This window comes from Terrapene carolina, unplaced genomic scaffold, assembly GCF_002925995.2.
Source record: "Terrapene carolina triunguis isolate 2854851 unplaced genomic scaffold, T_m_triunguis-2.0 Scaffold93, whole genome shotgun sequence".
Lineage (NCBI taxonomy): Eukaryota > Metazoa > Chordata > Testudines > Emydidae > Terrapene > Terrapene triunguis.
This window is the reverse complement of record NW_020664444.1, coordinates 21,513,764-21,533,508: the sequence shown is the minus strand read 5'-3', so window position 1 is coordinate 21,533,508 and position 19,745 is coordinate 21,513,764. Positions and strand designations below refer to the sequence as shown.

The 19,745-nt window shown below is 45.1% G+C and overlaps 1 protein-coding gene across 1 annotated transcript in view; it reads right to left on the bottom strand.

The window, feature by feature from the left end:
- The window catches only part of MRTFB (myocardin related transcription factor B), a 181,806-nt gene that overhangs the window by 100,413 nt on the left and 61,648 nt on the right, over nt 1–19,745 (bottom strand). Inside the window, exon 2 of the mRNA XM_026650801.1 lies at nt 16,049–16,246. Within this exon, the coding sequence (XP_026506586.1) occupies nt 16,049–16,202 (154 nt within the window). The 5' untranslated portion in view covers nt 16,203–16,246. The remainder of the gene's footprint in view (nt 1–16,048; nt 16,247–19,745) is intronic.

The window sequence follows — 19,745 nt, the reverse complement described above, 5'->3', positions numbered from 1 at the left end:
CACCTCACACACCTTGTTAGTCTTATGTTGAGCGATAGATTCTGTTGCCTATATTATTCATGACTTGTAAGTAAAAAGTAACAAAAATTAAGATTATTCTCCACTGCAGTCAATCACTCTTCTAAAGTATTTATATTGTTATCTTTTTTTAGGTCTGCAGCTTATCTCAAATACTCTGCTCTTCCAACACTCTAGAATCTCTCAATGAAATTCATGCAAAATTTGCTCATTAAGGACATACACACACACATATTATGGGTGCTAGAGGTTAGAGTGGCGGGGGGGAGGGGGAGGCTGGGAGTCAGCACTCCGCAAAGTAAGTAAAATTGTTTTCTCAGATACATGTGATATGATATATACTGTATATAAAAGAAATGAGAATCATCACATGTATCTGAGAAAACAATTTTACTTAGTTTGCTGATATAATGCAAATCTCTTTTTCCTCCACACACCCCAAATATCCTTTCCCTCTAGCAAACTACTAAATTATCCCCTATGCCACAATTGATTTCCAAAAGGGATCTGATGGAGCAACAGGATTTTTAAGACACTGTTAAATGATGGAGTTCAGTTTAGTAATTTTAAAAATAGGAATAAAATCTCAAACAATGATGTATTAAACATAAATTAGTAGTTGTGCTTATGTGTCCAAAAGATCCCAAGCACATTCCTTAATGTAATATCAAATCTAAGGTAGGCATCAATAAATGACTATACACAGGTGGTTAAGACTTGTTTCTAGCAATATCACTTTCAAAGATCATTTTTACGGAACTAAGTTGAACTGAGGTATTAACACCGCATTCATTTTCAGCTAAACATTTAGTTATCCATTTGGAATTTCTGGAAACAAAAATCAAAATAAGACATTATGATCAAGAGATCTCTGAAGGAAAGCATACTTTTCATATCTTCTGTAATTACTTAAATGCCAAAACCTCTAGCACAGGATTTTTTCATATACACTAGATGCCTTAAGCGGAGTCAGTTATAAATCACGTCTTCCATCTTAATCTCTTCACAATAAGCAGATAATAAAAGAAAAAAATCTATAAATCAGATTAAAATGACAGAGAGTTTGTTTAGAAGTTTACCAAATGGAATGACCCTGCTGGAATTCCTTCAAGTAGCCTGTGAAAATGTCAGAATATATTCCCTTTAAGAGGTCAGAGTCTCTAGAGAGCTCTGAGTTTTGGCCTGTGTGGCTTTTCACATGCTTTAATATTTGAAAATTGTTCCTTGTAGACACTGACTGATACTCTGGGAATGCTAGGATTGTGGGAACTGGCAGTACCAATGACAAAGGCAGACTTAATGGGAAATCAGTACCTACTCAGTTTACTCTCTCAACCCTTAGTACATAATATTCAAATGCTTGGGGAGGAGGATTTCACATGTTAGCAGTCATTTGTTTTCCTACTGACACTGTTTCTTCAAAACACTGAAAATAACTTCAGAGACACAAAAGAAAAGAAAATAATACTGATTGCAACATTTTGCATTTCTACTAGGATTTAGGTTTAAGATTATAAATCCTAGTACACTTTGTTTCAAGGATTACAGTAGAATGTTTTCATTTTAATTTTCAAGGATAAATTATAAAACCTCACACATAGTTTTGCATTCATAACCACACTTTTAAAGTTTGATTTAGATATAAATTTCATTTTTTAAACATTTTCCCCATAGGCTAATGTCACTTTAAAATATAAACAAACTGAAAAAATCATTCAACATATTGAATTAAAACATTTTGCACTGCATATCTACAGAACGCAAATACCCTCATAGTAGTATTCATGACACATGTGCTTCACAGATTTGAGTCTTTTATTAAAAAGTCAAAGTCCAAATTAATAGAACAAATTACTGGAACGGAGAATATCTGTTAGTATTATACAGATCTCATTACTTTCAGTTTAGTGACTCTGAGACTACTGAAAATGTCTGTAATTTGATAGTTTCACCAGGTTTTCTATAACAGACTGTCTTCATCTGTTGCATGTTTATTTATTAGAACATACAGACTAGGTTTCCTCCTTTTTTACACTGTGCCTTGTGCTATCCAGTTAGTAAGAATCTTTGAAGGTTAACAATCCCGTTAACTTCTCTGTTCATGCATGCTCAGTACAATCCATTGGGTGGCACAAACACAAATAGGCTCATTAGCCTTAAAACTAGTCTACACTTGAAATGCTACAGCGGCACAGCTGTAGTGCTGCAACTGCATTGCTTTAGCAATTCAGTATAGACACTACCTATACCAATGAGGGGTTCTCCCATTGGCGTAGATAATCCACCTCCCCGAGAGACAGTAGCTGGGTTGACAGAAGAATTCTTCTGTCGGCCTAGTGCTGTCTACACCGGAGGCTAGGTCAGCTTAACTAGGTCGCCCCGGGGTGTCAATTTTTCACACCCCTGAATGACTTAGCTGAGTTGACTTGATTGTAGACCGGGCCTTAGTGTCCCCAAATAGACAAACAAAATATTTTTCAAATAAAGTTTTCATTTTATTTCCCCCAATATGCTGGGGGTGGGGGGGAAGCTATGCACTGTTGGGGGTAATCATTGAGTGTCTGAGACCCAGGTGCACCTATCTGAGTCTTGGTTTGATCTTCATCTGTGAGTAAAAATAGATTGCCAGATTTCCCCTCCGGGCAGCTGTATCCCAGGAACCTTTGGTCAAATGGACCCAAATTGGGATCATTAACAGAAACCCATGTCCCCAGGAGGCACACCAAGTAACCATGTAGATTTTAAAGCACCTAGAAGAGCTGAGCTTTAAACAGAAAGCTCGTTGTAACCTGAACTATAGCAGAGCTGTCTCTCTGCTATAAAACTTTATTCTGAACTTGAAGGATTGACAAGTCAATGTACTCCTGGCCTAAGTAAAAGTTAGTTGTGTAAGTAGAGGTTATAGAAATTTGGGGGGGGGGAGGAGGAACCCTCTCCCTGTGAAAAAAGTCACACCGTTCAAGCCATTACTTTGAAGACATTACCTCTTTGGCTTATTGAACTTGACAGTATCTCCTTATATTTATGGTCTACCATAATCTACTCAATGAAGAAATTATAAATTAATGCAGAAATGTATAGGTTGTTTCTCTTTAGGCATGTTCAGAACTGCTTTAAACACATTCTAAAGAAGCAACTATAACAAACAAAATAAAAAAGCAGATAGACCACTGTAACCCTGACTATTTCCACTATGAAATAAAATATACACAAGATCAGCCAACTTTTGGAAGGTTTTATAGAACAGGAGGTCTCATAAAAAGGAACTATGGAAGCTGCAACAATTAAGTCATTGGCTGAGGAAACAAGGTTTAACGCTCAAGTGGATGGAATTTCTCTGTCTCTAATGTCTGTGACGATTTTTTGAATGCTGCATCTGAACAATTCCAAAATTTTCAGGAAATGTTCTCGACATTAATGGGCAGACAATAAAGATAATCCACCTTGAATGGTCCCTTAGAATGGGAGATAACTACTTATGCTAAACAAACTGTTCCTCTTTGCATTTAGCTGCAGAGTACCTCTCTCAGATCTCAAGAAGAGCTCTGTGTGGCTCAAAAGCTTGTCTCTTTCACCAACAGAAGTTGGTCCAATAAAAGATGTTATCTCACCGACCTTGTCTCTCTAATAAGACAAGGATGACAAGTACAGGGTCTTTGACAGGCTGGGTCAGAGGAACGAAAAAAATAAACCACTCTATAGAGATGGAAGGACTTGGGCCTGGTCTACACATAGGCTGTGAAAAATGTCATGCTCTGTGTGATGGGGTGTACCAACCCCAAACTGGGCCAACGGGGAACAGACCAATCACTGTGGGCCCAGGAGGTGACACCCTCTTTCCCCATGCTGTGCATGCTCCAGGTGGAAGAGCCAGATAAAAGGAGGCAGCCCAGCTCAGTCGGGGCTGGCTGCGGAGGAGGAAGGACGTGGACTGCAAGTTCCTGTAGAGGCGCTGGCAATGGTCCAGGCGGTAGAGCCCGAGAACCCAGACTGTATTGCAGATGACTGACTCGCTGACTGCAGAGACTGAAACCAAGCCACCGCCAGCTGAGGAGATGCCCAGGATGCAACTTGTGGTAGGAAGTGACACAGGGAAGGTAATAGAAGCCGATGCCTGAACCCCTAGAGGGGAGTTCCCCTGCTTCATAGGGCCCTGGATCAGAAGCTGGTGGAGAGGGCAGGGCCGGGTTCCCCTACCACAGCCCACAGGCCACCAGGCATGGCTGCTGCCCAGCCCAGAGGCTTAGGGGCTATAGATTGTTTGTTCTGCCCCGCCCAGGGGCCACAGACTTATTGCTGTATTGCGCTGCACAGGGGGCCGATTCCCCAATTGCTACTGCCTGCCCCAACCAGGAGGCTTAGGGGCCCTAGACTGCTTGTTTGTTTTGCCCCGCCCAGAGGTTACAGACTGATTGTTGTTCTGCCCCGTCCAAAGGGCCAGAACTCCAGTTGTGGCTGTCGGTCCCAACCCGGAGGCTCAGGGGCTACAGACTGTTTGTTTACGCGGCCCCACCAGGAGACCAGAGCCCACCTTGCTGCAACTCCCTGAATTAACAGGAAATCCCGACGACTGGGTGATGGGGTGTACCAACCCCAAACTGGGCCAACGGGGGTGGCTCTTCAAGATGTGTATTCCTGTGGGTGCTCCACTGTAGGTGTGTCTGTGTCCCTGCGCTGCTGATTGGAGAATTTTGGTAGCAGTGTCTGTTCAGCCTGCGCATGCACTGCCCTGTGCTCTGCCACGCGGCTAACTAGCATGGACAGATGAGCCCTCCTCAGTTCCTTCTCTACCACAGAGTCATTGACAAGAACTCTGAAGTAGAGGGGAGGAGGATGGGTTGTGGAGCACCCACAGGGACACACATCTTGAAGAACCATTGTTACTGCACAAGGTGAGTAACTTCCTCCTCTTTAAGTAAAGTCCCTATAGGTGCTCCACTGCAGGTGACTTCTGAGCATACCCCACATTGGAGGCTGGGGCTTTGGACTCGAGTCTGTTATAGGCAATAGCACTGTGGCACTAAATCTGGAGTCTGCAGCAGAGTTGCTGAGGATGGCATAGTGTTCTGCAAAAGTATGTGCAAATGCCCAGATAGCTGCTCTGCAGATTTTTGATATAGGGAAACCCTTGGAGAAGATGGACGAGGAGACTGACCTTGTAGAATGCCTATGTATTGAAGATGGGGTGTTACATTATGCATTTAGTAACAGAGTTTGATACAGTTCGAGATCCATTTGGAGAGTCTTTGAGCTGAAATCGCTGTACCTTTTGACCTATCTGTAACAGAGAGGAAGAGTCTTGGAGATAAAGCTCTTGTCCTGTCCAAATAGAAAGCCAAGACTCTCCTCATGCCGAGCATATGGAAGATAGCTTCCCTATTATCCTGTTGAGGTTTGGAATAAAAGGTTGGAAGTTGAATAAGTTGGTTAATATGAAATGTGGAAGTCTCCTTGAAAGTGAACTTCAGATATGGTCTAAGTATGACTTTGTCAGAGAAGAACACTGGGGGGGGGGGGGGGAATGTGCCAGCAGAGCCGCTATCTTCCCTATTTTTCTCGCCGAGGTGATGGCAATCAGAAATGCCAGCTTCATGTCGCTAATATGACCATCTTGAACTTCTGAGCTTTGATAAATTTGTTGAGTGCTCTGAGATCCAGTATGGCTCTCCAACCTCCCTTTTTCTTCGGTATCAGGAACTAGCGAGAGTAGAAGCCTTTGCCTCTTAGCTCAGTGGGCACTGGCTCTATAGCTCCTACGCTGAAGAGATGGTTTACCTCCTGTCATAGTAGGCTCTCATGAGAAGGGTCCTTGAAGAGAGATGGGGAAACGTATTTGGGGGGGGGGGGTGTTGTAAAATGGATGTCCATCTCGGATAATCTCCAGTACCCATTTGTCGGAGGTTATCCATTTCCAGGTGTTGCAGAAAAGGGTGAGACGGACTCTGAAGGAATAAAAGAGGTTTTCCAGCGTGAGGTGATGTTGAGGAGAATGGTCTATGGCACCTTGACCAACCCATCAAAACTGTCGCTTTGAGGTGGAAGGTTGAGAGGAAGTGGGTTGAGATCTCAACTGTTTCCATCTGGGGAACCTGGACTTCCTTCCTCTGAGGTTCAAATGACCTCTGAGATTGATATTGCAACGACCAAGGTTTGAATTGTGGCTGAGGGCTATATATTCTCTTATACCCAGGTGTGGAGATCCCGAGGGATTGAAGATGTGGAGGGAGGCATCAGTCTTTTCCGAAAATAGTTCTGTCCCTTCAAAAGGAAGGTCCTCCACAGTTGTACAAACCTCCTTTGGGAAACCGGATAGGTGAAGCCAAGAGGCTCATCTCATCACGATGGCAGTAGAAATGGAGTGTGCTGCCATGTCAGCTGCATCAGGTGCAGACTGGAGGGATGTCTTAGCCACCAGCTGGCCTTCATTGACTACGGCCTTGAATTGTTCCTTATGCAAATATCAGGAAGCTGTTCAATAAAAGAGTTCAGTTTCAGATAATTCTGATAATTGTATTTTTCCATTAAGGCTTGATAGTTCACAACGCGGAACTGGAGAGTGGTTGAGGAATACATTTTCCTGTCAAAAAGATCGAGGTGCTTCCAGTCCCAGAGGGTGGATTTAAATTGGTGTTGATGGCCCTTTAAGTTGACCACGTCCACTATGATTGAATTGGGAGGCAGGTAGGAGAAGAGAAACTCTGTGTCTTTCGCCTGCATGTAATATTTTTTGTCAGCCCGCTTGCATGTTGGTGGGACAGGTGTGGGGGTCTGCCATATGATCTTGCTGAAGTAGGGTGTCTCTGGTTGCTGTTAGGCCACACTGGAACAATGGGGAGCCTGTTGTCTTTGAGCCTGCCAGGGATCCCAGAAGGCCCATTAGGGTGGGAAAGGACACAGTGGTTGGTACCATGGCTGCCCAAATCAGGGAGCCTGTGGATCAGGAGGATGATATGATGGAGGTCCATAGTGAAATTGGGCACCATACAGTAGGTGAGAAGAGTGGTGGGAGACCACATCCTCTTGCTCACTTTCTGATTCAGAAGATGAAAAGAAAGGTGCATGGCAAGACGTCATCAGCGAGTCAAAGGCTCTGGGTGAACTCGGTACCAGGGTCCCAGTACTGAGAAGAGACAAGTCTGGTACATCAGACACCACAAGATCCATCGCACACCAGAAGTTGGGTAGTGCCAAAGGTATCAGTATCGGTGGTGGTTGTCAGTGCCGAGATGCCTGTACCGAAGGAGTTGGTGATACAGACTCGATAGTATGGTCCACTGGTGCCTGGTGTGCCACAGGTGTTACCAGTGCTGATATCCATGCCACAAGAGCCTTCCCCGCAGCAGATTTTCTGTTTCTCTTGCCTGGGTGGTACTGATTGTTCCTTGCCTGTGCCAACTGGCAATATTGGAATAAGCCTGAAAAAGTGAAAACTCACTGTCACATTTTTCTCCACGTCTTCCCTCCTCCTCCAGCCAGGCTGCCGATGCTAGGCCGTGCTTTCCTCCTGCCTGGCACTCAGCAGTGGCTGCAGGGACTCCCCTCTAGCTTGCAGCAGGGACTCCCCTCTAGCTTGCAGCAGGGAGCAGGGAGACTGGCTGAGGGAGGGAGAAGCCTGCCTCCTGCATAAGAACAGTTTAAACTCAGCTGTTCCCTGAGCAGCCCCTGGGGTTAGGACCTGTTTCTGGCATCCTTGTTAATTTCACTCACAGTTGTTGCGGGGGGAAGGGTGTGTGTGACCATGGCAGGGGCAGTTCTTTTCTGCCCCCGGGATGAGGGGATTTCTAATACTAATATGCACAACAAATACAAGCATTTGGCTGCACAGCTTAAATCCAGAGCTAATAAAAGCAGGTGGAAGGGGAAAACTCACTGTCACCTTGGTTTCTTGTCTTCCCCCCTCCTCCTCCAGCCAGGCTGCAGACAGTAAGGCTCTGCATTCCTCCCCCACCCCCCACTTAGCAGGGGATCTCCTCTAGGCTCTAGCTTGCAGTGAGCAGGGAGACTGGCTGAGAGATGCCTGCTGCTGCTTGTATAAGAATAGTTAAACTCAGCTGTTCCCTGGGCAGTTCAGCCCCTGGGGTTAGGAGCCGTTTCTGGCATCCTTGTTAATTTCACTCCCAGTTGTTGGGGGGCGGGGGTGGGGGGAAGGTGTGTGTGACCATGGCAGGGACAGTTCTTTTCTGCCCCCTGGATGAGGGGATCTCCAATACTATTATAATACAATAGTAGGGGCCGGTTGCTGGGGTCGGGACAGTCGGCAGCAGGCTGCAGCTGCATTGTTTGTGACACACACATTCATACACATACATACTGTATGTATTACTGTCCTGTGGGGAAGGTGCCAGTGCCCTTTTAAGGGGTGGGGGGGGGAGACAAGTGTTTCTGGGCTAACACACCTCAGGAACTTCTGCTTAATGTGTGTTGCTTAATGGAGTCCATCCTTCCCCAGGGGGCTGTTTGTTGGTCCAACTCCTACACTGAAGAGCTATCTTTTTTGAGAGATCCATCCATACTGTACATATACATTTAGAATATACCTGGATCAGAGTAGATTTAGATCTGTGAAGCAAGACAAGAAGATTTTGTTTTTCCAGGAAGACATTCATGTGGATGTTCCAAAGTTAGCTTTTGAGTGCCATACGGTACCCCCACATGGTAATCACGCAGGCTTGCTATTTACAACTGCCTCAAACAAAGCCGATCAAAGCACACGTGAAGAAAGGTCTTCCAATTATAAGAACTTAATTAACAATTTGTTAGTTTTGAATCCCGAAAAATGGCAAGAGAATCCGGAGAATCCCCATTTCGGAGAAAAGGAAATAAGAGCATTGGCTGATCAACTGAGGGATTTGTTGAATTCAAGGCTTTTGGAGGAAAAAACATCCCTGGTAAACTTAAAAAACTCGTCCTTGCAGTGGACACCCTTGCTGCAAGCAATGCTGACTGCGAAAGGGGATTCAGTGCGATGAACAACATCGTTACAGTGAAACGGACTGCACTTACCACTTGTCATGTGGCAGACTTGCTATTCATTTCATGTGTGGGACCTCCTTATACTCAGTGGAATCCCATGCCATATGTGAAATTGTGGCTTGGAAAGGGCCGACGTGCAGCACATTCACCTCGAGGCATGACACGACAACAGGGAGAGCAGCGAGAGCAGCTGTATGGCCCAATGTGGGAGTTGCTATAAGGATGCTTTGCTCCATCCAGTCCTTCCCATGGATGCCCCTTTCTTGCCCCCGCTGGTCTGGCCCACTCACACCTTCCACGTGCCAGGACTGAGCCGGGAGCTGGGGCGGCTTTGCTGTGGGTAGTGGTTCCCGTTGGAGCTGCAGCCCCCACCTGCCACCCCCTATTGCTTGTGTTGTTGCTGCCGCATGCTCCCCAGACCTCCGTCTCCTCCCCTGTCTCCCGGGCGGCTCCCTTCCACAGCCTGGAAGAGAGAACAGCAGCTGCTGAGTCTGGAAGTTTTCCTGGGGACACCATTAAGCAGCAACCCAAAAGCTGGGTGCCCACAGATGCGCTGGCAGTGCTCAGCCAGACCTTGCCTCTTACAGAAGTTCCTGAGGTGTGAGCAGCAGAAATACTGTCTCCCCTGTCCCCCCACCCCTCAAAAGGGCACCGGCGCCCTCCCCACGGGATAGTAATACATACAGTATGTATGTGTATGTGTATGAATGTGTCACAAACAATGCAGCTACACCCTGCCGCCGACCCGCAGCGACCCCAGCAATCGGCCCCTGTGGGCTGCTGCTGCCTGCAGAGAGCCAGCAGATGCTGCTGGGCTGGGTCTGCCAAGGAGTAAGTAACCAAGGCAAAAAACATAGCCAGCCAGCCAGGGAGGGAGCCAGGGGGGCAAGGGACTGCGTTGCACCATGCCCACCAGTGCCCCACTTTCCCTAGATCCTCCCTATTTCCTAGCAAGTCAGATATCAAGGATTTTTTAATCTCCCTTCCAGGCACATAAAAGACTGCAGGGGGCACACCAATGGGTGGCTAGTAGTAGGGGAAGGCAGGGGTGAATGAAGGACAACTGGAATAGCCTTCATGAAATATACAAGATATTTAGAGAAAATTTTGTCAATTTCAGCCTCTGCACTCTGCAGGCAGGACAAAACAAAAAGAGATCTGAGATTGCGCCCTATGTCCTAAGGACATTTCAGGTGTTTAAATCAATATATAAAGAGGGTGGAATGAAAACTACTATTTCTTTCAAAGGAGGCACAATAATTTCCCTGAATATCCAGTTTTCCCCTCCAATCCCTTTGTGGTTTTGTCTATGGGGACTATTTGCTTTCCCTGTGAATCTTTAGTTGCTTTAGCAAAATTGCTTTGCCCAAAAGAAACCCTGATCATCATGATACATCTTCCCACCATGTTCTCCATGTTTTTTGTGGTGTTTTTTTTTTAAACAGTAACATTTCAAAGAGGATCTGCAAGCAGTTTGGACATCACAACCATGATCCTCTGCTGGGGAGGGAATGGGATAGATTTGAACTTGGAAATGGTTCCTGATTTTGATTGTATTTTCTGTGTATAGGAGATCCCCTCATCCCGGGGACAGAAAAGAACTGCCCCTGCCGTGGTCACACACACCGTTCCCCTCCCCTTCCCCCCAGCAACTGTGAGTGAAATTAACAAGCATGCCAGAAACAGCTCCTAACCCCGGGGACGCAGGGAACAGCTGAGTTTAAGCCTTTCTTACGCAGGGGGCAGGCTTCTCCCTCCCTCAGCCAGTCTCCTTTTCTTACCGGTCCTCCCGTACCGGCTTACTTTCACCTGTCAGTAGCTGACACAAACCACACTTCTGTGGGATGTGTTTCTCTTCCAGACAGTGGGTGCACACAGAGTGTCCGTCAGTCACTGGGATAGATTCCTTGCAACAGAGACACTTCTTGGAGCCCGGGGAGCCATGTACACCCTGTCCAGAGGGGTCCCCCCACAATCAGGTGTTGATGAAAGAATAAAGTCTTTTCTTTTTCTTTAGGCAATGGCCAAATAAAAATGTAAATGAAGAAAAGAAGGAAAAGAGCTTCAGAAGGAAGCTAAAGATTAGCATTTCTAAAAAAAGTTTACAATCCGTGAATGGACAGTTAAAGCTCCGTCTCTGTCAGGGGCGGTTGAGAAGGAACTGATGAGGGTTCGCCCACCCATGCTGGTTAGCCTCATGGCAGAACATGGGCTAGCAGATGTGTAGGCTGAACGGACACTGCTACCAAATTTCTCCCATCGGCAGTGCAAGGATGCAGACACACAGTGAAGCACCAATAAGGACACTATTTGAAGAAGAATCACTGTTTTTCATAATTACCTTCCCTTTTGTTGCCTTTTTCTGTACCATTTTATTCCCTATTCTCCTCCCCACACCCAACTTCACCATCAAGGCACCTTACTGTACCTCTCTCTAGGAAAACAAACAAGCAAGAAACTATCTTTGAAGTCAAGATGAAAGCTGACTGTATATTAGCTCTCACTCTACAAAAACAGCACTTGCACTGCTCAAAGGAATAAGAGAAAGTGCCCATCACCTCTGTGACACAACACCAAAACAGGCTTGAAACAGCTGCTGCAGGAGTTCTGTTAAGTCATCAGAAGCACACTCACCAAAGCAATGGCCCATTGAAAAGGAAGAAATAAAAATGAAGAACTAAAAAGTTAACTTACACAATTCAGTTTCTAAAGCACAAGGTACCTAGGTTTTATTGGTTGGATTACAAGTGAGCTGCTTTTTCACAAAAAGTAACTGAAGAAAGAAAATACAGCAAACGGGATAGATGTATACAGTGAAACAATAGTAAACATGGTCAACGGACACATTTAGGAGCTTAATTTTGTTTTTGTGGATACATATATTGATGGCTACCCGTCATACAATTAAAAGCTCAGTACTAGTAACTCCTCGCTTAACATTGTAGTTATGTTCCTGAAAAATGCTACTTTAAGCGAAACGATGTTAAGCGAATCCAATTTCCCCATAATGTAAATGGGGGGGGGGGGTTAGGTTCCAGGGAATTTTTTTCACCATACAAAAGACATTATATAAATATTTAAAACTTATAGTGCATAATTTTAAACAAACAATTTAATATTGTACTCACCAATGATGATTGTGAAGCTTAGTTGAGGCAGGGTCGGGTCGTAGGGGCTTGCCCCGCTCCGCCCAGCCCTCCTGCCAGAGTTGGGGCGTGGGGGTTTGCCCGGCTCCGCCTGCCCAGCACTCTTGCCGGAGAGCAGGGTTGGGACACAGGGGCTGAAGCAATGGGGCAAGCCCCCGCATCCTGACCCCGCTTCCCGGCAGGAGCCCCAGGCGGGTAGAGCAGGGCAAGCCAAACAACCTTATAATGGAACATTGCACGACTTTAAACAAGTATGTTCTCTAATAGATCAGCAACCTAATAATGAAACAATGTTAACCAGGACGACTTTAAGTGAGGAGTTACTGTATATCAAGGCTCAACATGCACAGTAATCCACTTCAGTCCGCACAAGGAACAAAATCAGGAAGTTCTTTCAGAGGCACAATGAAAAACATGCATAAAATGTAACTTGAAGACAGGCTGGAAAAAAACACTCATTCATGTTGAAGAGGAATCTTTCTTGAGTGAATGCTGTCAACTTTTTTAAAAATTACACTTTCTTTTTAAAAAAAGGTTTTCACATTTCTAGCACTCATGATTATAAAAACAAACTTCCAAATGCAAAATAAGATTGAACCAGCGCAGTGCTGTCTGCCTAACTCACAGGAGAGCACTCATAGGAACCTAGAAAATACTACACTCAGTCACACATATGGTATATCTAGTACAGAGATGGGCAAACTACGGCCCGCGGGCCACATTCAGCCCGCAGGACTGTCCTGCCCAGCCCCTGAGCTCTCGGCCGGGGAGGCTAGTCCCCGGCCCCCCCCTGCTTTCTCCCCTCCCCTGCAGCCTCACCTTGCTGCGCCGCCAGTGCTCTGGCCCGCTGCTTCTGCCAAGCAGCGCAGCAGCGTGCCTGGCTCCAGCATGGTAAGGGGGCATGGAGCAGGGGGTCCTGGGGGGCAGTCAGGGGACAGGGAGCAGGGGGCAGTTGGATGGGGCGGAGGTTCTTGGGGTGGTGGTGGTCAGGGGATGGGGAACATGAGGGGTTGGGTAGGCGTGGGAGTCCTGGGGGGCCTGTCAGGGGGCGGGGGTGTGGATAGGGGGTAGGGCAGTCAGGGGACAAGGAGCAGGGGAGTTGGATAGGGGGTGGGGTTCTAGGGGGCCTGTCAGGGGGAAGGGGTGTGGACAAGGAGCGGGGGGGTTGGATGGGGGTGGTGTCCCGGGGGGAGGGCGGTTAGGGGCGGGGGGTCCTGAGAGGGAGCGGTCAGGGGACAAGGAGCAGGGGCGGTTGGATGGGTCGGGGGTTCTGACGGGGGCAGTCAGGGGGCAGGACGTGGGAGAGGGCGGATAGGGGGCGGGGGCCAGGCTTTTTGGGGAGGCACAGCTTTCCCTACCCAGCCCTCCGTACAGTTTTGAAACCCCAATGTGGCCCTTGAGCCAAAAAGTTTGCCCACCCCTGATCTAGTACAATATCCTGCTTCTGACAGTGGCCAGCAGCAGATGCTTCAGAAAACAGTACAAGAAATCCTGCACTAAGCAGATGTGTGATAATCTGCCCCAGTGAAAGTCTAATCTTAACTCTTAATAGTTAGAGATTGGCTTTAACCCTGAAGCATGAGGTTTTATATTCCTTCCAAATCTTTTTAGCAATTACTATTATAAATGTGGATTCTTGTTACCAATAAAAATGTCTAATCCCTCTTTGAATCTTGTTGAACTCTTGGCCTCAATAATATCCTGTGGATCAGAAAAAGAGCTAAGTAGACAGCCACAAGGTAATAAAGATCAGACTGTTCAGAGATATGGGGAGACAAGAAATGAATGTTTTGGGGGGTGGGAGGCAAGCACATACAGATACAAGAATCTCATTATTATTAAGGTAAGCCATTTCATAAGGTTACTTTTTTCTGTTGGGATAATTTGTTTTTATAGGAATTTTTCAAGGCTTGTTAAACAGATTTCATTATAGCTGGTACCAAGAAAGTGATGGTAACTCTCAAGCTGTATTGCATAGGTGCTTAAGATGTATAGTTATGAATAAAGCTCTGTGTTTGTCATGGAGGTCACGGATTCCATGACTTTCGATGACCTCCATGACTTCTGCAGCAGCCCGGTGTGGCTGGCCCAGGAGCTGCCTGAGCAGTTCAGGCAGTCCTGGGCCAGTCGCCCTGGCTGCTGCTAGGGTAGTCTAGGGCTCCACCGCTCCCCAGCAGCAGGAGTTTGGGTCGGGGGGGCCCTCGGGGCTGGGGATTGGAGTGCGGGGCAGTGCTTACCTGGGGGGAGTTCCCCGGAAGGGCAACAGGAACTCCCCTCCCTCAGCTCCTAGCTCCACGTGCTGCCTCTGCCCACAGGCACCGCCCCCACAGCTCCCATTGGCAGCATGTGGAGCTAAGAGCTAGAGGTCGCCACTTCCCAGGAGCCAGGTAGGAAACTTGCCCCAGCCCTGCCAACCCCCATCCCAGCACCCGCAGTGCCCTCCCCGGGCCGCACCCTCCCCCCCTCCCCGAGCACCCACGGTGTCCCCAGGGCTGCCCCTCCCCAAGTCACCCCCCACCCCAAGTTTTAGTCAGGGGTTTATAGTAAAAGTCACGGAAAGGTCATGGGCCGTGAATTTTTGTTTAATGCCCGTGACCTGTCCATGACTTTTACTAAAAATACCTGTGACTAAAAAGTAGCCTTAGTTATGAACTACCAGTCTCGCTGCAGATAAATTTATAAAAGGACTTCAGTACAAACCAAGTCCCAGATAGTACGTAGTGAGGATTAACATCTCATAATTATATGTTTCTTTCTGAAGTTTAAGGGATTTTTTTTTAAAAGGCTCATCCATCCAAAAGTGATCTAGAGCCAAAGTTTTAGACCCCTGAAACAAGAGAACTGAACTGCAGTTACATTAAACTGTTCATGAACTGTTTTAGTTATGGATCAATAGTATGTTAAATAGCTGATATATGTTTAAAATCTGCACACTTGTGGACGAGAGAGCGATGCACAAATTTACAACAGGGCAGGGGAAGATTTCTTCCCAGCTGAACATAAGCTAAGCTAAGTTTGCTGTGGAAAAAGGAAGTGGTGGAAGTTTCTCACTACCTAACTTTTCCTTGATTAAACCTGTATCCTTCCTCCAATGTTATACAACTTACATAACTTAATACAATTTAATATTCCAATTTGGAAACTGAATATTCCCAATAGGTGTTGAAAAACAAGTATTTAAGACAAATTTGCCAAGTAGAAAAAGGTGATGAGCAACATATTTGTGAGGTCCAACATGCTTTAAAATAATTATGACTCCATTTCATAGTGAACACTAACGTACATCTTGATTCAAACCTAATTCTTCCTATGCTTACTGTAGCAGTGGAAACACATTTCTACTAAGCTGCCGTGCCAACATAAACAATGAGGAAAGATACTGGAAACATTCCTAAAATGTAAACCTCATTTTCCCTACAATGTTCATCCTTAAACTAGTCTGTGAAATAATCCTTTTACTTTAAAACCTCAAGTTTAAATACCTCTAATTTTTCAACAAAAAATAACTATTTGAAATAACTATCTTCAGTTGTTTGGTAATGTAACTATGTCCCAGGGGAAGGAAACATACATTTGATTAACTCATACTTTCTCTTTGTATTTGCTGAGGATTATATCTTTCATTCACGTAAACAAAGAGCCACCTTTTATTTGCATTGGCCAACATTTTCAAGATTGGGTGTTTAAAGTTAGGCCATTTGCAATGGTAAATGAAGTTGTTCAAGACACATTTCACAACAAATAAAAATAACATTCATACTTTAATATGGTTGTTGGACACATAAATGGAGAGGATTAACAAATATTTCACTTGAGGAAAGTAAGTAATTAAAAACATTATTACTTATAAAAATACACATTTCTTTATGACAGAGCAGGAAGGCTCTGCCTCTAACCTGTTTTGTACTCACCATTCTTTCGTTCAGTGAGGGGAGGTAAATACTGACTAGGCTGCAATGAGAGTTCCTGAAATTCATGAGCAACTGCTTCACTATGAGGACTAGGAGCAAGATTTGTTAATGATCCTGAATCATCCTCAGTGTCTGCTGTCCCTAAGTGGTCCATTGTGTCCAGGCAACTGGCCTCTTAATTACAGCACGTTGATGAATCTGGTAAGAAAAAAAGGGAAAAATATAAAGACATCATGCAATTATATGCAAATGCAGTAGTCAGAACAATTATTTAATGCTTAAGATGCTATGAGGCTTCAAATATTTTATCACAAAAGACAAATCTGAAGATCTCCATCATAAAACCTTCTGATACCAAATAAATAAAAACAATGGTGAAGAGTTCCTTAATACAAAGCTCTAAGACAATGGTTCTCAATTCATGGTCCCAGGACTAGTGATTGTCTGTGGAACACTTGCTGGTGGCCTGTGAAAGTGATAGGTGACATGGTGATGGTCTGCCTCCTGATTTCAGTTGCTAAATTTAAAAAAGCTAAAATATATATCAAATACTTTCCTAACATTACTTTTCCACATGAACAATTTCTGTAGTTGCTACAGGAATGTTTCGCAATTGAAAAGAAGTCCACGCAACACTCCATATTGAAGTCATGGTCCATACTTTGAAAGAGGTTGAGAATCCCTAGTCTAAGATATCGCTTCTTACATACCCCACAGATTTTGTAGCTATAAAGATTTACCACATTGTCAATTATGCTTTGACTTTTATAAAGGAGACATTCAAAGGATTTTTTAAAAAGTCGTTTAAAGTTTAAAAGTCCCCCCCACTTTTTTCTTTTTTTTTTTTGCTGCTTTATGATGTATAAAATGCAGAATTTGTTTTCCTGCTTCTTATTTGACTTGGACCATGTCTGCATTACAAACTTTGGTCAACACAAATTACATCAGCGTAAGCCACCAAAGTTTGTAAATTGCTCAGGTGCATGCACACTTGTGTCAGCGCTGCCCATACTCACCAGGAGTGCTTGTGTCAATGCAAAGTGCAGTACACCAGAGTCGGTATCCCAGTGCGCCATCATCTGGCACAACGCCTTTTGGGAAATTTTCAGTGTGTTGAGGGATAGAAATGACTTGCCATGGGATCTCTGGGAGCTAGGAGTCAGCTTCTCAGCATGCAATATTCTCCATCTTATAATGCCATTCATATCCCATAATTTTTGTGCCTTTTAAAAAAAAAATCCCACAAACCCCAACAGCACTTTTTGGTGTCTGCCATTTCTGAAAGAAGCATGCAGCCTGCAGAGCTCTGCACTATTCTCATGAACTTTGCAAATACAGGATGCACAATTTTCCTATATTTGCAGATGTACAAGTACTATAACGATGGGGGACATGATGATTTCTTCAAGGACTGTTTTCTAAGGTACATAGGGAAAAATAATTCAAGGTTGTTGTTGGCATGTATGGAGCAGCTATAGTCCGTGCAGCATCACTTCTGGGCCAAAGAACCTAGCACTGACTGGTGAGATTACATCGTAATGCAGGTTTAAGACAACAAGCAGTGGCTGGAGAACTTTCAGATGAAAAAGGCCACATTACTGGATCTGTGTGCTGAGCGCATGCCAGCTCCCTAGCACAGGGACACCAGAATGAGAGCTGCATTAACAGTGGAGAAATGAGTGCCGAGATCATTTTGGAGTTGGAAAATCAACAGTGGCTGCCGTTATCATGCAAACTTGTAGGGCCATTAATCATCTCCTGCTATGCAGGATTGTCATTCTCAGCAATATCCTGGACATAGTGGATGGATTTGCAGCAACGGGGTTCCCAAAGTGGGGCTGGGCAATGGACGGCATGCATATCCCTATTTTGACACCAGTACACCTTGCTACAGAGTACATCAACAGAAAGGGCTACTTTTCTATGGCTATGCAAACGTTGGTGGATCACTGGGGACGTTTCACTGATATCAGTGTCAGCTGGTCAGGAAAGTGCCTGATGCTCACTTTAAGAACGCAGGACTGTTCAGCAATCTGCAAGCAGGAACATTCTTTCCCGATCGCTAATTACCATGGGTGATATTGAAATGCCAATAGTGATTCTGGTGACCCAGCCCTTGCTCCCGGGGCTCATGAAGCCATGCAGTGGCCACCTTGGCAATACCAAGGAAAAATTCAACTACCGGAACAGCAGGTGCAGAATGACTGTTGAATGGGCTTTTGGCAGACTGAAGGGAGAAGGGAGACTGTGGTGTTTACTCACTAGACTGGATCTTGGTGAAAAAAATATCCCCATAGTTATAGCTGCCTGTTGTGTCCTGAATAATAGCTGTGAGGCAAAAGGGAAAAACTGCCAGTCAACCAAAGTAGCGTTCTGTGCAGGACTGTTCTCTGGGCCTGGAGATTTGGGTGCTGATTGGAACAGTGTACGGCTTGCTGTACATTTATAAATATGACTGAGTATTTTCCCAAACCTAAGAATTATGTGATGCTTGCTGTACATTTACAAGTACTGTTTGCTTTGAGTACTGCTATGCATTCTGCAATATTTATTGTGAACTAATAACAATAATTTGATTCTCCAAAAATAGAACTTTACAGAGTGGGAAAAACAATGTAGAAAACAATGTGCAAAAAATACAGGCAATGTAATACACATTTTTAACATAAATTAACAGAGTGGAACTTTAAAATTGGAAAGGGAGTAAATATTTTGGTCCATTTGTGTGCACAAATGTAGTCCATCGTGGCTACCCATGCATCAGCTGTGGTCCTCACAGGTCAGTGTATGAGAATATGTGGTTTTCCCTGCTGTCCCTTGCCATGGAGTGATAGGGATAAGGATGTGGCCTGTAATGCCACATTGTACGTTGGGGTGTGTAGGGAACAGCAACCATGGAGTTTTCCAAAGACTGCAAAGGTGGGGAGTCTGGGATTTTTGGACCTATAGGTCAACCAGGGTCTGCAGCATTTGGGTTTGCTGCCTGAGAAGACCCATTATGTCCTGGTGCATCTCCCTCTCCTTTCTCCTGTCCTCACTTTACTTCTCCATTCTGTTGGTCATACTGGCCATCCAAGCCCTCTGCTCATGGTCCAGTGTATCACTGGCTTGCAGGATCCCAGAGAACACATCCTCCCTAGTCCTCTTCCAACTCCTCCTCATCAGGTCAGGCATTCTGTGGGTGTAGAAGGTGGGCACCTCTCAAGGCTGCCATGCCAGACGCTGCTGATAAAAACAGACAGACGTGCAATTGGATTTACAGTCATCACGGAAAGGGGAAAATAAGTTTCAAAACTTCCTTCCCTTATTCCCATAAACACTTTTAATAAGAAATGCTTATTGACACTACAGCTTTGGAGTACCATGCCATAGTGAGTATGGCCTGCCGGGGCAATGGAGGAAAGGCTGTTCTGTTGCATGAAGCTATAACATTTCAGCCATTATTCCATGGGTATGAGTATAGGGCAATGGCATTGAATACTGGCACTATTTTCTACAGGTGATGGTGGTTTTAGCTGATACCTTACTCCTGAGGGTCACAAAGACACAGAGAACACAGCTGCTACTGGCATCACTAAGCCACCCAGGCTCATATACTGCTCATATACTCTTTACTGCAACGGTTCCAGTTGAACTCATTGCAGAGTGGTGTAAAAAGGGTCCTACCGTGGAGGAAGAAATAAGGCAGCCATACACA